The sequence below is a fragment of the Podarcis gaigeae genome, assembly GCF_964106915.1.
Source record: "Podarcis gaigeae genome assembly, chromosome: 13".
Taxonomy (NCBI): Eukaryota; Metazoa; Chordata; class Lepidosauria; order Squamata; family Lacertidae; genus Podarcis; species Podarcis gaigeae.
The window spans coordinates 6,802,165-6,819,232 of NC_139689.1; the positions used below are offsets into that span (position 1 = coordinate 6,802,165).

At 51.2% G+C, this 17,068-nt stretch overlaps 2 protein-coding genes and 1 long non-coding RNA gene across 4 annotated transcripts in view; 2 read left to right on the forward strand and 1 right to left on the reverse strand.

Annotated features, from left to right (window-relative positions):
- The window catches only part of THTPA (thiamine triphosphatase), a 55,616-nt gene that overhangs the window by 2,076 nt on the left and 36,472 nt on the right, over window positions 1-17,068 (reverse strand). The window contains exons 1-3 of one of the 2 annotated variants that reach the window (XM_083707119.1): window positions 3,236-3,492; window positions 2,975-3,099; window positions 862-1,494 (exon numbers count right to left, since the gene is read on the reverse strand). In XM_083707119.1, the coding sequence (XP_083563245.1) occupies window positions 862-1,494; window positions 2,975-3,038 (697 nt within the window). In that variant the 5' untranslated portion in view covers window positions 3,039-3,099; window positions 3,236-3,492. Of the gene's footprint in view, window positions 1-861; window positions 1,495-2,974; window positions 3,100-3,235; window positions 3,493-17,068 lie in introns of those variants that run through there. The other variant, XM_083707120.1, reaches the window with a different exon arrangement.
- Window positions 3,556-5,108, forward strand: LOC310829144. Its single transcript, XR_014557190.1, has 2 exons — window positions 3,556-3,778; window positions 4,533-5,108. It is a non-coding gene; the product is annotated as an uncharacterized lncRNA (long non-coding RNA).
- The window catches only part of ZFHX2 (zinc finger homeobox 2), a 32,536-nt gene continuing 23,841 nt past the window's right edge, over window positions 8,374-17,068 (forward strand). Inside the window, exon 1 of the mRNA XM_083706477.1 lies at window positions 8,374-8,440. The gene's annotated coding sequence lies outside the window, so the exon portion shown is untranslated. The remainder of the gene's footprint in view (window positions 8,441-17,068) is intronic.

The following is a 17,068-nucleotide window of genomic DNA, read 5'->3' on the forward strand; positions in this document are numbered from 1 at the left end:
GTGTGCAAGTTTATAGAATCACAGACTTGGAAGAGACCCTAAGGAACGTCTAGTCCAACCCGAATTTGCAGCTGTCCCATACAGGGATCGAAACTGAAACCTTGGCGTTCTCAGCACCGTGCTCCGACCGACTGAGCTATCCAGGCTGAGTCTGTTATGTACAATGGAACCTCACGAAAAACACCACTCAAGCCACCCTGGAAGAAAGTTCCGGAGCACTCCAAATTGTCCGCCTGTGCCCAGAAAACAGTAGATCTAGCTTAGAAGGCAACGTGCGGAGATCTGCACCCATTGTTGCGATGCACCCCCCGATTATAATTACAAGATTATGGTATGATCTTAGAAGCTGTGACTTTCACAGAGGGGACTCTGCATTTCTGAATCTGCCACTAAACCACCGTATTTTTCGCTCTATAAGACGCACCTAGTTTTTGGAGGAGGGAAACAAGAAAAAAAATATTCTGAATCTCAGAAGCCAGAACAGCAAGAGGGATCGCTGCGCAGTGAAAGCAGTGATCCCTCTTGCTGTTCTGGCTTCTGGAATAGCTGCACAGCCTGCATTCGCTCCATAAGACGCACACACATTCCCCCTTACTTTTTAGGAGGGAAAAAGTAAGTCTTATAGAGCAAAAAATACAGTATTTGCGAGACCCTTAGGTGCTTTTGGAAGAGGATCGGACAAATTTGTGGAGCCGCAATGGCTCTGCTGGGAATTGTAAATGGGGAGGGCACTGATGTTGTCCTATCTGCGGGAATCAATGGGTGGCATTTGATGGGCCACTGAGAACAGGAAGCTGGGCTAGACGGGTCCCCTTTGGCTTAAGAGGGCACTTCCTGTGTCAAAATAGCCAAACTCCTCACCCAGCCGACTTCCCAGCTCCTGTATCCTCTCCAGAGCCTCTGGAACTTCCTGCTCCCGCAAAACCATTGCCTCCACCTCGCCCACGGCATAGCCAAAGTCCATCTCGTCAAGATCCACCGTCAGGCGGAGGCTGGCCAGGCGGTATTTGCACCGCTGGGTGACGAAGCTGGCAAACTCCTGTAGGCCCAGCTCCTCCACGGCTCTGGCCATGTCGCTCTGCCAACCCGCGGCCGGGTCCACGCCCAGCAGGCCACAGACACGGGCCACGATGTCTCGGGGGCAGGTCACTTCCTGGTATTGCGTGGCCAGGTGCGTCCTGCCCTCTAGTGGCTGAGGCGGGTGCTGCGGCTCGTGGCTCCGGGCTTCGGCTGGCGGTTCCGGAAGGTTCTGCTGCCCCCGGCTAACGGTGGCGCCCTCTAGTGGCCGCAGGGGGAATTTCAGCTCCCAGCCAGCCCCTTCGCGCTGCCGGAGCCAATGATCTGCTAGCGTGAGGCGCCAATCGGGAACGTCGTAGTACTGGTCGCGGAAGGAGACGCTGGCTTCTGGTATCGCCCCCAGCGCCTCCAGCTTCAGCACGGCGTCTGGCCCGAAAAGGAACTTCTGCTCCACCTCAATGGAGCCCGAGGCGGAATCTGTGCAAGGGAGCCGGAGCGAATTAATTCTGATGCAGCCTATATACATCTACATAAATATAAAAATTACATTTCCCCACCCCACACATTCCCTGACACAATTCTGCATCGGCCCCTTCCTGTTCGGAACGCTTAATTTTTGAAATGCTTTTCTTAAGCAGGAGACAGAAAATAAACCCCAGGCTCAAGTCTTACTTGCCAGCCAGCTACTCTCTCGACTTGGAAAACAAATTCTCACCCCGGAGGTTTTGGGGAAGAGGGGGAAGTCATTGCTTGCCAAGCAAAGGCACTCAGAGAGCCATCCTCTTAATGGCTGCCCTAAGCCCCGATTTTTAATTCATTAATTTTCTAAACAACGGCGGGCTGGTCAAAATCTGCATTATTACATTTATAACCCATTGAGTAGAAATTAGCCGACTGCTCTTTACCCTGGCCTTTGAAACAGAACAGAAATTTTTGGATCTCATCCTCCCCATTCTTGTGCCGGTACCGTAATTTGTTTTAAGCATCTTTTAATGCTATTTTTGTTTAACTTATTGCCTGCCTTCCCAGGGTGGGTTACGACAAGTAATCCCTATGCTTCTTCGTCTCCCCAAGGAGCCTCAAGTAGGACTCTTTACATTCAATCCACTTTTTCCTGGGGGCTCTCGTTTATATTTCTCAACAATTGCACAGAGCCATAACTATGGGGTCCTAATGAATGTGACATAGGATAGGGTCCTGCACAGGGCCAAATTTAGGCTTGATGAGGCCCTCAGCCACTGAAGGTAATGGGGGCCTTTATATGTCCAGCTGTCCTTTATCAGCAACAAATGGTCACTGATTTTTGTGTTGAATATATGCTATATGGTCATTTGTGGACCTCATAGGTCCATACACAACACAAAACTCTGTTGCTGTATGTAGGTTTTATTTTATTTGTTTTTTATCTTATATTTTGGAAATGTACATCCAGTTGTTGTTTTTTCCTTTAAATTTTTCAAGGTTCCCCAAGAGAGTGGGGCCCTAAGATATACAGTGGTACCTCGGGTTACATACACTTCAGGTTACTAGCCCAGAAATAGTACCTCGGGTTAAGAACTTTGCTTCAGGATGATAACAGAAATCGTGCTCTGGTGGCGCAGCAGCAGCAGGAGGCCCCATTAGCTAAAGTGGTGCTTCAGGTTAAGAACAGTTTCAGGTTAAGAACAGACCTCTGGAATGAATTAAGTACTTAACCCGAGGTACTACTGTAGTTTGTTTAGTTTCTATGGCACTGCTCCTGCAGTATGCCTTAATCTGGCCCCGCTTGGGGTGGCTGTCAGATTATCCCCCCAGAAAAACAATACCCACTTTGCACCCCGCATTTCCCTCCCCAATGGCCTCTGCCTTTGCCCCACACCGCCCCCTACCGACGCCCTCCACTGCCAGCCGACTGCACGCCGCGCAGCAGCAGCGCCCCCTGGCGGCGGGGGTTTCGCCTCTCCGCGCTCCGACTGACCTTTCCCGGCCGGGGATCCCGGAGACTCCGCCGCCTCCTCGCCGCCATCGGATCCCGACGCCATGTCGACGCCCGGCAGAGAGGATCGCCGGCGAGAAGAACGCACAGAAAGCGAGAAGAAGGCGCTGCAAAAATAACGCAAAGAAGCGAATCAATGCACTTTGCAAACCGGGGCTTAAAGGAAAACCAAGCGATGCATCTTTTTTTTAATTTAAATTTTTAGTTTAAAGCATGCAAAATAATAATAATAAAATAAATCACAAATGGAGGAAGAGGAAGAGTGGCAAGGATGCAGAAGCTGGCTGCTGGTGGGAGGCGCAAAGGCGCCTGGGAGTTGTAGTTTCCCCGCCCCTTCCTCCAGGCTGGCGAGCAGGTGCTTTCGCCGCTCGGCTGCTCCCTCCTTCCTTCGCTTTTTTCCTTTCTTTCTCTGTCTCTCCGCGCTCTATTTTTTTATTCCTCTCCCCCTGCGCCTGTCTCGCTCCCTCGATCACGGTTGCCACGGCAACAGGGAAGCTGCAATTAAGAACAGCGGGGGGGGGGAGTGCATTGTCAAAGAGGGAGGGGGGCGCGCTTAACCCCTTCCAGGCAGGGCCCGGGACGCCTGGGTTCCCCAGGAAGGATGATGGGGAAGAGAGGCAACGCTGGGTTCTGTCTGCAGCCCTGGAAGAAATTCCTTTTTTTCTTCTTCGTTTCTCTCCCTTTAATTTCTACTATATGTTGCGTCCTGCCCACTCTCTCCTCCCCACTCTGAAATGGAACTCTTCAAAGTGACTAATAATAATTAATTCAAAAAAGCAAGTTTCGGTGGGTTGTTTTTTTTTTTAATTGCTCCGTTAGATGGATGGATTGAATAATATTTGCTCGGCTAGGGGGGAAAAGGTGTTGCCAACTGCAGATTTGAAAAGATTCGTGTCTCATTGGGGTGATGGGCTTTTTATTTAAAAATATTTGTATTTTCGCCTGACTGAAAGACGAGGAGTTGACATGGAAGCAGGTAGTGCTGATTAGGAGCTAAACTTCAGGAGATGAATCCTGACACCTTGGACCAGAAACTGAGAAGCAAATCTACCTGCACTGAGATATTTCACAACATTTGCACACCTTTCCTATAAAGGGCATGTCTGCGTGTCGCTTCCTCACCCAAACCCCATTTTCCCCAAACATCCCAAGGAATCCCAGGCAGGCAGGTGTGCCACACAGACAGAAGTAGCCAAAGAATCGCTACACGATATGGATGATTTTATTTCCTCTTCACTTCATTGAAACCTGTCAAATAGATAGAATAGCTTTGCAGAAGCTAAGCGGTCTGGGAGATCTGCCAGGGACCCCAACTTCTCTTAGGGAAACAGCAGAGATAGAATGGGGTGCTAAAATTTCACAATGGCAGGAAAAGATCATAACATCATTCAGAAGAACGGCCCCAGGTCGTCCCATAGCTCTGGCCTTTAGGTTTTATTTATTCCCCCCCCCCCAATTTTATTAAGGTTTTTACTAACACAATACAATTTAAAAAAAAACTAATCTAAAGAAATAAAAACAAGTTTTGGTCCTCCTTTAGGTTTTCCAGGAAACTCAGGTGCAGTTCAACGGCTTCTTTGGCAAAAGTAGACTAGCAAGGTGGATTATGTTGAAATCATAACAAGCGCTGACATCCCATAACGAGCAGGAAGGATTATGTGAAATTGACGGGAGATGGAACAGAACAGGCCCAGGAAAAAAGCCAGTCAACACCAGTATTCCCCACCCTTTCAAAATACAAGGAAATTCAAATGCTGCTCAAACATCCTTTTTGTAAATAAAAGTGTCTCCCAAGACTGCCTTTCCAGCCTAGATGGCCAGACCTGTTTTTGAATTAATTCGAGAATGTCCTTAGGTATCTTCCTTTGTAAGTAGAGGCAATTAATTGTTTTAAGACTTTTACGTGTAATTAAGAGCCAGGGGTGGCTCTCTGGCTGTGAAAAGTATTAAAAACCAGCACCTGTGACATCGAGGTACCTTTCTTTTTCCTGTAAGATTGATCCAGCTAGCGGTCACTATAATATCTCATTTATTAAAGGGCTTCTGTTATTAGCCTGGTCACTGCCCGTTTATTTCAAGTACATTTTTCACCTGGGAACAAACCAGAGCCAGCCAATTTTTGCATGATGGAGTCTTTATGAAATTTGCAAGATTTGTATAATTCTTTTTTTTTATGGCATAATGTTTTTAAATGGGTTGTAAGTCAACAATGTGTTGTAAGCGACCAACAAGTCTAGTTCAGAATACTAATAATGTTAACAAATTTAATTTCTTAGCTTCTAAGCTGTGGGAAGACTCTTTCTTGAACACAGCAATCCAGTTAAAGCACATCGCTCCCCCCTCCCAACCGAAGAATCCTAGGAATTGTGGTTTGTTAAGGGTGCTGGGAATCATAGCTCTGGGAGGGGTGAACTACAGTTCCCAGAAATCTTTGGGGTGGGAATGTGCACTAAAGGTATGAAGCGGGTATGACTTTTAACCAGCTATTCCTTTGGAGATTACCTTAAAGGAGGCATTCTGCATTTTCTCTTCAGTTGGGACGACCCCTCTTCTTGTAAGGATGATGAAAACAAAGGAAATCAAGTTCAGGGTTTTCAGAAACGCCCAGATGCAAATATATGCTAATTTAATCGATAACTTATTTGATTAATCGGCTCCAGCTCATATGATTAAGCAATTAAAAATGCCTCTAATTGGGTTGCAGCCTTAAATAATGATGGATGGCAGGAACAAAGCGCTGTGCTTATACGACACCAACTTCTAATGCTTTCTTAAAGAGTTGGGAAGATCACACCAGAGTGCTCCGAGTGGGGAATGTCCTAAGAGCATGGGTAGGCAAACTAAGGCCTGGGGGCCCGATCCGGCCCAATCGCCTTCTAAATCCGGCCCGCGGACGGTCCTGGAATCAGTTTGTTTTTACATGAGTAGAATGTGCCCTTTTATTTAAAATGCATCTCTGAGTTATTTGTGGGGCCTGCCTGGTGTTTTTACACGAGTAGAATGTGTTATTTAAAATACATCTCTGGGTTATTTATGGGGTATAGGAATTGGTTCTCTGCCCCCCCAAAAAAATATTGTCCGGCCCCCCCACAAGGTCTGAGGCCCCCTGCTGAAAAGGTTTGCTGACCCTTGTCTAAGAGCCTAGACATTCCCTGATCCGAATTTCCCGCGCCATAAACTTGCTAGGAAAGCTAAGAATTTCTACACGCAGATGTACAACCAGAACCCTGACAGCTCTAGTTAGAAATTGGGGGGGGGCACTTTGGCCTTCTAGATGTTCTCAAACTCCAGAACCCGCCAGTCCCAGCCAGCATGACTAATGGTCAGGGATGCAGCCACCCTGGGGTTAAAAGGAGCTGAGCAGCAAAGCCCAGTCCAGTAAGATGAATGGGGGGCAGTCACTGTCCCCCCACCCTCACTGAAGGCAGCCTCCATCTCCCTACCTTCCTATGACCAGTCTGGCAGGTGGCTCTGGCTATCAACTTTGTCCTCATACACCGCAAAACTAATTTGTTGGCTCTCTGGCGCCACCTAATGTTGGCCTCCCTGCCTTCTACCCTACCAGCAATGTCCATCACCGGATCACAGGACCTGAGCTTAGAGTGGCTGGATGCAAAAGAGGTCTGGGCTCTCAAATCCTTGTGTGTGTGTGTGGGAGTTTCGGTAGATGACACTATGGCTTTTGGCATTCTTCTATGCACAGTTTAAAGTGCAGAAATCCCTCTCCTCTTTTGCCCTGGAGATCCCTGAAGAGGGCGGGAATCCCGGGCTCAGCGCTGTGGGCGGACAGAAGACCCCCAAGGGAAGAGACCACTCTGGGGATGGGCAGGCCATGCAAAATCATTGCCCTTTGCAGAATGAGAAGATTATTGACCGGCCTTGCAGAGATGCTGTAAAGCAATCGCCTTGCTGAGAAATAAATGCAATTATTTATTGGGGTGTATCCCATCTATAATAATGATGATGGGGTGGGCCGTAGCTCAGTGATAAACCACTTATTATTCACAATGTTACGTCCGAGATTCTGCCAGCCAAAAGGATCGGGTGATGCTGAAAGCTCTTCTCAGGCCCAGAGACACTAGGCAAAGCAGATGACTCATTGTGCCTGGTATAAGACATCAGGACAGCAGAAGACTCTGGACCACAGCAAAGGCTCTTCCTGATAAGGTTTCCTCTTCTTGCAGAGGCCAAGAAGCCTGGAAGCAGGAAACCGAGAGCCACAGCGCTCTGATCAAGGGGGGCTGGCGCGACTCCCCTGTGAAGAAAGGTTGCAGCACCTGCGACTTTGGAGTTTGCAGAAAAAGGCATGTCAGAGGCGACGGGATAGAAGTTTATAAAATTATGCTTTGCATGGAGAAAGGTTTCTCTTCCTTTCTCACTAGATGTTGAGGAAGCTGAATATTAGAAGATTCAGGACAGGTAAAACAAATTCCTTCTTCACACAGCAGATGGTTAGCCGGTGGAACTCCCTCCCACCGGAGGCGACCGACTTGAATGGCTTTAAAAGAGGATTGGGCAAATTTGTGGAGGAGGAGACGGCAGTCGATGGCTACTAGCCACAATGGCTGTGCTCTGGCAGCAATACCAGTCCTTGGAAACCTCCGGAGGGGAAAGGGCCCTTGTGTCCAGATCCCGCTTGCTGGTGTTGGCCAAGCATCCGGTGGAGACCAGGCTGCTGCCCTGGGCTGGGTCCTTGCGGCCTGATCTGACCTCTTCCCTTCTCACTCTGCCCTACACCGGCCTGCCTGACCTACCTCGCAGGGTTGTTGTGCGGAACGCAGCAAAGCCGCGCAGAAGCAGCCTTGCTTTGGAAAGCCACAAATCAAGGCAGCCAGCGAGAGAGATGCTGACGCCGGCGGCTGCTGCTGGAGCCTTGACCTTGCCGGCTCCGGAGGCGGGGGAGGGACTACATTTCCCATGATGCTCGGCTGCACCTGCCGGCTGGCTCCTCCCTCCGGTGCGTGGCTGTGTGTATGTGTGTGTGTGTGTGTGCTTGCGTGTAGCTGTGTGTGTGTGTGTGGCTGCGGGGAGGCGGGGGGCGAGCGCGGGGCTGAATTGATTATTCCATTGTGTTGGAAGGCAGCCGCCAGGTCCGCGGAGCGAGGGAACGAGGCAGGCGGGGAGGCGGACGAGTGTAAATCAATGGGGAAGCCCCGGCGCGGCGAACCCCATCGATTTTTGCCTGCCTGAGCCGGAGCGAGGAGGAGAGAGGCGCCGAGGAGGAGAGAGCGAGCCAGCAGCCAGCCAGGCAAGCCGGCCGGCCAGGCAGCAGCCAGACGGAGCCGCGCTGACAACTGCGCCGAGGGAGAGCCCTGCTTCGCCTGCGCGCCCCTTCCCCGATCCAGCCGGGCCGCCCCCTCCCCGCCTGCCCGCCCGCCACCCCACCCCACCCGGCGGCCGAGAGCGTCAGCGGCGCCTGCTGGTCCCCCTCTCTCTTCCCGCGGAGGTGTAAGTGGCATCGATTTCCTATCCCTCGCTCCGAGCCAGCGAGCGCGTAAGCGGGGAGAGAGGCGAGCCGAGAAGGCGGGAGGAGGATCGGGGAAGGGGAGAAGGAGAAGGAGGAGGAGGAGGAGAAGAGGAGCAGCGGCGGCGGCGGCAGGAGGAAGAGGGAGGAGGAGGAAAGCAGCAAGCAGCGCGGCGCGCCGGAGCGCCAAAGGGGGCAGCAGCAGCGGAGGCAGAGGCAGAGGCAGCCGCCCGCAGGCGGGGATGGAGAGGGGCTGCCGGGCTGGAGCGCGCAGGGCTGGCCGGCCGGAGAAAGGAGGAAGGAGGGAAGGGAGGAAGGAAGGGCGCAGGGCCGGGCCGGGGAGCGCGGAAGGCGGCGGCGGCGGCAGCGCAGGGCGAGGCGGGCAGGAGGGAGGATGGATGGCGAGCAGGGGGGGGGGGGGGACGGACGGCGGAACAATGTGCGGGCGGAAGGGAGAGCCGGGCGGGCGAAGCAGGAAGGGGAGCCGGGCTGGGGAGGAGAGTTGGGTCCCCGGGATGGAGAGGGAGCCTCATGGAGGAATGACAAGCCGGGCAAAGCGGAGAGGCGAGGGGGGCCGTTTCTGAATGTGACAGCAGAATAGGCGGGGGGGGGGGGGAGAGGAGGAGGAGGAGGAGGCTGGGCGCGCTCCCGCGTCCCCTTCTTGTTCGGAGTCTTAATCCTGCCTCCTCCCCAAGAAAGGATGGAGGAGAAGAGGAAGTGGTGTGTTTTTTTTGGGGGGGGGGCGCAGTGAGGAAGAAGTGGCATTTTGGAGTGGGAGTGGGAAGAAAGGGACGGTGTATTTTCTTCCCCCCCCCCAAAAAAAAGCAGGGGTGTGTGTTGGGTCTCCCACCAGCGTCCCCAAATCGCCACCATCTCAGGGCGGGGGAGTTGTTAAGAGTCCTTTTTTGGGACCCCCCCGGCCAGCACTTCTTTCCATTCATTCCCCCACCCACCTTCCTTTTCCTCCAGACCACCTTTCCCTCTCTCTCTCTCTCTGTCTCTCTCTCTCTTCCCTTCTTCCTTGCCACACTCTTTCTTCCCCTCCTACCCTTTCCTCTCCCTCTCAGAGGAGGCGATTGCATCTCCCCTCCCTCCCTCCCCTGAGCCTTCCATTCATCACACATCCCTTTCTCCAATTATTGTCTTCCTCTCCCTCCTTCGCCAGCCTCCCTCCATCCCTCCATCCCCTTCCCTTCTCCCACCCTCCTTTCTCTGCTATCGCCCGGCTCCTTCCCCCTGTCCCATCCAGCGCCATAAAACACCCTTGGGTGCGCAACGACCCCCACCCACCCCGTAGTCCCCCCCTCTCTCTCCCCCTTGCATGGCCTTCTGACCCCTCGCTTCGGATCCGTCCCTTCTCCCCGTGTCCCTGGCTCAGACCTCTGACAGGAGTGATGGAAGGACCCGCGAAGGCCGCCTGGCAGAGGTGTGCAAGCCGGGAGTGTATTTGGGCAGCTCATATTTTCCAGTCAGCGACAGATTGTCGACACGACGCTCCGTTAGCAACTCATTTAATTGATTTTACAATCTTTCTTCCTTCCCTGCCTCCCTCGCCTTCTGCCTTCGCTCGCTCTGTGGCGCTTAGTGCTACCTCGCTTGCCCGTATCTCCCTCTCTCCCGCAACCCTCACTGAATTTGGTCTTTTATGGGATGGGCATTTGAAACTGGAACAGAAAGTTAAAAGCAGGGTTGGGCTGCCAATTGTTGGACCAGAACTCCTGGGTTCTCCAGAAGTGGGGGAGCCGGATTTACAAAGAGCAAGAATAGGCGATGTGCCCTTATTTCTCTAAAGGGGTTCTCGTGGATTAAAATGTCTGGAAGGAACCAAAACATTTCCCTGCACCCGTCCGCCCCACCTACCAGTTCCAACATATATTTTGTGTGTTTCTGTTCTGTATATGTGCATTTGAGTTCAAGACTTAATGCTGCGCCCTCTGGTTCCCTCCCCCTCTCCATCCCATAAATAGGGGGGCACTCGGTGGCGAGCAAAATGCACTTTGCCCATGTTCAGAGGCACCCTGGTCTTTGCTTTCAGCAGCAGTGTTCCATTTATGCTGGTCCTGGCGTTTGGTGGCATTAATGTTGCAGTCCTAGCCCCCACTTACCTGGGAATAAGCACCCTTCAATTCAGTAGGACTTACTTCTTCGCAAGACATATGTCAGGGTTGTCCTCGTGGGTGTGTATCCTATGTTTTCATGGCTGTTTTGTTGAGCGCTTTTTAAAAAATGCACAAAAGTGCTTTATGGTTCGTCAGTCCTGTTTGCCCTTATGACATCCCTGTGTGATGGGTCGCTGCTATTCCCATTTTGTAGATGGGGAGACTGAGGCTTGAGAGAGGGAGTGACTTGCTCAAAGTAACACAAGCTGAGAGACTGCTTCTTAGGTTCACCAAGGTCCAAGTTCACCAGAAATTAATTTGCAGTGCGTCTTTTGTGTTCCAGTGTGGTTTTAAAACCAAGTCTCTTGATTTGAATGCTCCAGGCAAATTTTAAATTCTAGTTAAGTCTCTGGACGGGAGCAAGATGTGTAAATATATTTGTGTGTATTGGTTTTGTTGAGATTATGTGGATCTTGCCGCTTTATTGACAAGTATTTTTCAGAGTTGAATTTTGTAAGTGACATTTGCACATGTTTGGAATCCAAAAAGGCTTTTGAAACGTTTGCCAAGTTTTCTAAACGGTGTGAAATTTCATTTCCGCTCTCGATTCATGCCTCCCCACCACCACCTCGGGCTATGTTTTTTGAATGCTCCCTGATTTCTGAAAGTCATTCCAGGGATTTCAGCTGTGATACTGGCATGTTGGACAGATAGGCAGGACTCAATGGGGTTGTGCTTTGGGAAAGAAATCTGTGCTGAGGTGTGTGTGTTTGTGTGTGTATAGGTGTGTATATTATATTAATACACACCAAGCCCCATGGGGCAGGGGTCCTTGCATCTTCATGCCCTATAAATCCCTCCTCCCACTTTTGAGTCGCAGGTTTTGTGTTTGAAACATGACTCCTTCAGGATCATCACCTGCCCACGCAGGCTTTTTCTGAGTTTAATTTCTTTCATTTACAAGAGCACAGTTTGCATACGTTCCACAGTGCCATGCCAGGGCGAGGTTAGAGGTGACCACGACTGCCGGGGAACGGCAGGCGACGCACACCGCAAAATTAAAAAAAGATAAAACAAAATAAAGCCATTCGGCTCGCGCTGCCAAGCCCTTTCAAAGCCACAACCAGAGGAAAAAAACATTCCCTTCCTCCCAGCCCACAAAAAAATTGAAAATGCAACCAAGAGACACTTCGGTATGGCAAACTGTGTGAAGCAGCACCAAACATGCAAATCTCTCCCCTCCCCCCTCAAGAAAACAGCGAACGGGTTGTGCAAAAAGCTGGCCTGTGTGAGAAACAGTTTGCTTCTAACGCTAGATGTGTCAGAGTTCCAAGTGTGTTGCTATTTGTAATTGATAACGTACTTCTGTTTTGCGTTTACAATGCACTTGGGGGAAAAACTTCTTACAACAAGCCTGCGAGGCGGGCCCCTCGCATTCCTGCTTTTCATTTGAGGAGCACAGACTTTCTGGAGGTCTCTGGGCAGGGCTGAGGCCTGGATCCTGGCCTCTCGCTTCCGCCTCGGACCCTCTGCTGCCTTGGCTCTCCAGAGCTTCTCAAAGCCCCATCTCAGTTCCTAAAAGACTTGTGGGCTGGCTCAAGGTTGAGGGCAGTGTGTTGGTTCTCCACACCCTGATCTTCCCTGATCTCTCGCCCCGGAAGATTTCCCAGAGGGTTTGGCCTACATTTCGGCAAGCTAATAAACAAAACGAGGCACTCTGCATGTGGCCAGAGGCGCTCTCTCTCTTGTAAAAAATAAATGAATCATTACATGCTCCATTGAAGGATTTGTTCCGAGGCTGACTCTGATGAAGCCCCAGGAATGGTTAAAATCCCACACTAGTCAATAAATCAATCCCATGCAGACACCTCACAAACTACCAGCGAGGCCGACTCTGTCACACAGCGCATAATTAACTTACGGAAGCTCGTTGCTTGCGGTGCAGCGCATGGTCGCAAGCTCTGATTCCTTGAAAAGGGGATTAGACTAATTCGCAGAGGAGAGGGTGTGCGGTTTCTTCTTGCCGTCCCAGCTGAATTGAACCTCCATATATAGAGGCAGCCTACCTAGGAATTGGGATGTGGGTGGCGCTGTGGGTTAAACCACAGAGCCTAGGGCTCGCTGATCAGGTCAGTGGTTCGAATCCCCGCAACAGGGTGAGCTCTTGTTGCTCGGTCCCTGCTCCTGCCAACCTAGCAGTCCGAAAGCATGAAGTGCAAGTAGATAAATAGGTACCGCTCCGGCGGGAAGGTAAATGGCATTTCCGTGCGCTGTTCTGGTTCACCAGAAGCGGCTTAGTCTTGCTGGCCACATGACCCGGAAGCTGTACGCCAGCTCCCTCGGCCAATAAAGCGAGATGAGCACCACAACCCCAGAGTCGTCCATGACTGGACCTAATGGTCAGGGGTCCCTTTACCTTTACCTAGGGATTACCAGAATCTGGGGTCAAACAACGCGAGAAGGTTGGTGCTGTCATGCCTGGGAATCCCCAGTTACCTGGCCGCTCAGGTGAGATGGCTGTTTGGTTCCAGGGAATGACACCTTGAGCACCTGGACAGGGGCACACGGAAAGCAGAACCAAATAGCTGCACCAGGTTTGCGCACAGCCAGCATGGGCCTCATCCCACAAAATGGCCGCACTTCCGGCTAAATGGAAGGAACAGGCAGAGTGGTAGAGCCAATTGCCCAGGCCGTTGCCTGCTGCGTGAAATCTGGAGCTGGAGAAAGTGGGGTCATGTCACTAGCCCTCAAGAGCCAACAGGATCGGATAGTTCAATAGCACACAATACACATTATTCTTTGTAAAGATGCATTTGGCGCCTTTAGACACCTGTGAGGATGTGGAAGAGGTGACCAAAAGTAAGAATTAATCAAGGACACATTGTGGGCATGCATCTAGATTTCAGTAATCTCTGCAATCTCTCTCTCCCTCAGAGAATCCTGGGAATTTTGTTCATGGTGCTGGGAATTGTAGTTCTGGGAGAGGAAAACTACAGTTCCTAGGATTCGTTGCAAGAAGCTGTGTGCTTTAAACCAGGCATAGGCAAACTTGGCCCTCCAGTTGTTTGGGGACTACAACTCACATCATCCCCAGCTAACAGGACCTATGGTCAGGGATGATGGGAGTTGTAGTCCTAAAATATCTGGCCTGCTTTAAACAAATGTTGGCTATGCCACGCCTCGGCTCATGTATGCAGCATTAGTGCACATGGCAGCCGCATCGGTGCACCATGTACATGCTCAGAGTTTGTCTTGTGAGATTGTTTCACCGTGGAAAAAAACATTTGCAACTCCACCCATGGTTGCAGTAGCATAGATGGGCTGTAGGTGGGAGAAGGAAGTGTAGTCCCCTGGGCGTAGAGACTTGAATTTCCATGGCTCTGTGGCCAAAGTCAAGTCACTTATTCTTCAGAACAGTTTCCCTCACCCTCAGGATACGATTCTGGTAATGCACACTTTCCCCCTCAGCTGTACAATCTGTCAGGGCCACTCAATTCTTAGTAGGACACCTCAACTCGAACCACAAGCCTCAAGGTCCCAGATAGCTTCTCCAGCGTCCAACTTAACACAACCTCAATTCCCCCAGCCCTGCGTTGAGGCAAACTTTCCGCCGAATTGTACCAAGACAGTCTTGCGGCTAGTTCAGCATGCATATAAGTTGTAGTGCAATGTGTGACTCTCTTTCAAAAATCGCAAGCCAAGTTGCTAGACCTTATTGATCCCAAACCCGGCTTCTTTAAAGATTGTATCGGAAGTTAGAAGGGGACTTCTTTCTAGCGTGGGGTGTCCAGCGTCACCCTTGGGCCCTTTGCTTTACTGGCAGGAATAAGCTATGCAAATATATGCAAATAGGTTTGTGACTTACCGTATGTGGAGCTCAGAAAAGGTTCCTTTTAGCGCCACATTAAGGTTTACTTTAAACAGTAGTGGAAGTCTGATATTTTGCCTACCCTGTACAGATCTAGCCTCTGGTACCTGCTGTCACTGGGCTGTAGGTCAGGTGTTATTGTTGCTGCTGCCGATTTCTAGGCAGGTGCTCACGATGCGAGGAAGCGGTGTCCCTGCATGTCCCACAATCCTATGGGATGCAGCAAAGCACTCTGGGAGATGGACTCTTGCTTCTGCAGGGATCCGGCCGTCCATGCTGGAAGCTGCGGGGAACGTGGACTCGCACTCGTGACTCTTGGCGCAAGAAGTCCCTTGACATCGTGCCGCCCTAGCGGTCTGCCTCGTCTTACCTGTGCGCTCGTTCTAGCCTGTCCACACTTGCGCAGCCCCAGGGCAGGCCTCTGCAAATGTGTAGGGGGAAAGCTCTCTCTGATTACACTGCTGTTTTAAAGGGGTTGCTGCATAATGCGGTTTTGAGGATGTGTTTTCGGGGGGGGGGGGGAGGAGCAGAAAGGGAAGTCTGCCCACACCTGGCCACTGCCCCGGGGGATGCTGGGATAGCTCAGTCCTCCCAAGGCAGACACGCAAAAGCTTGCAAGCGACTCTTTTATTCTAAGTGCTATTTATTCGTTGCATGGTGCCACTGAGACACATGAGGGGTGCAAAATCTCTGGCCCCGGGTCCCGAATGTGGCCCTCCAAACTTAAAAGAATGTGTTCCCTTTGTTGCTCCACCTACATTTGCCCTGGCCCCACCCACCGCTGGCATCCAGCCCCCAGGGAAGGTAGTCCCCAGAAGGAGAAAAACAGTTTCCCAGCTCTGATGTTCACTTTGCAGGGGAACAGAAGTAGAGGGAAGGGATGGTCCCTGCCCGGGAGGAGCTTACAAAACATGAAGATGTGCATTTTTAAAAACTTCTTCTCCAGGAAGTGCTTCAGGATAGGTAGAGCATGAAGCTAGATCAGGCCCCCCCCCCCCATGTCTCTCTTTCTCCCCTCTTTCTGCAGATGCTGGGATCCCACGCTGCATCCCCACTGCCATAATTTCCTTGTGATGTTGTGCAATTGTCTTTTAAGACCAGGATGCCCTTGGAGAGAGAGGACACTTGCCTCATATTTTGCAACACTACGTGAATGTGCTCACAAGCGCATTTTCCCACCTCTCGCACTCAAATGAGATTTCACAAACATGTAAAAACTCAGCAAAAGCTCACAATTCAAATGCACCCACTTAAAACACAACAACTCGGAACATTTTTCAAGGGGCAGAAGTTCAACTTTAATACTTTGATTTGAAAACAAACAAACCTACAACCTCCAAAAGCCAACCCCTAAACCTTTACATCTTATTGATGAATTCTTGAGGCAGCCGTGCTCATCGTGATCGTATTTACACTTTTGACTTTTTTCTCTCTCCGCCCCCTTCTCTCCGCCCAACCGGATCCCTAATCAGAAAGAATCTCATTTGTGTTTTGGGATGGAAAGAAAGTTGTGAAACTTTTGAGACACACCATTTGGCCCCCAGGTCTAAGGCACATTTCTGCAGGTTGGGGTTTTGACGGGACAGCTAACCTAATTCTGTCATCCTGACTCTCAGATTAATTTATGCACCAGTCCTTGCTGTATATATTTGCATACACCAATTTAGAAGGGGTGTGTGTGTGTGTGTGTGCCTTTCAGCTGTCCCCTCCTCCTCCGTCCCCCCCCCCCCTTTCACAGATCGGAGAGTGCCAAAAAAGAAAACACACACACAAAACAACCCAGGGTGCCTCTTGCTAAATATTGTATGCAAATCACATACAAATGAGGCCCTAAGCGCGTTGCAGGATTAAACAAAAGCAGGGAGAGGAGGCGCATTAGTCTGTATATTTGCACCACGCCCCCCACCCTTTTCTCCCCTTTTGCCCTTTAGAGGAAAGAGAGTTGGGGGGAGAGAATCAGGCTCCCCCCCCCCACTTTTTTTTTACAAAAGCCGCTCCCCTCCAGACCACGCTGGAAATCTGTTGTCAAAACCAACCTTAACCTTCTCTTCACCCCCCCCCCCGCCCACCCTCCTTTTCTTCCTTCCCTCTCCTGGATGTTAACAGGACTCTCATCAACCAGTTTAGCAAATATTTGATGATGGGGAGCTGGAGAAGAGAAGAGGAAAGGGGGGGGCGCGAGGCAGATTTGATAAGAGGAAGGCGCTGAGGGGAAAAATTATTGGGGGGGGGGTACGGTTTACAGATCGGAGCTTGAAGGGCATTAGCCCAAGCTTGGGTGGGTGGGTGGGTTGGGGGGGTGGGGAAGAGGGAGGGAGAGCAGAGGAGATCCGCCAGCGCCTCCCCTCCCCGCTGCGCAGGGTAATTTAAAGCGCTGCCTGTCACTGTGCTTCTCGTTTTATTGACTCTGGCTGCCTCCCCTGTCACCCCTAGACATTAATCTCCCCGTTAATCGCCCTGCGCGGAGCCCCTCCCCCCCTCTGCGCCTGCAGGACCCCCCCCCGCCTCCTCTATGGGGAGAGGGAGAGAGAGAGAGAGAGAGAGAGGACCCCCCCACACACAACCTCTCCTCCGCCTCCTCTTCTTCTTCCCCCTTTCTTTTCTTCCGTGGCCTGCCTTTGCCTTCTCTTAATATATATCCAAAG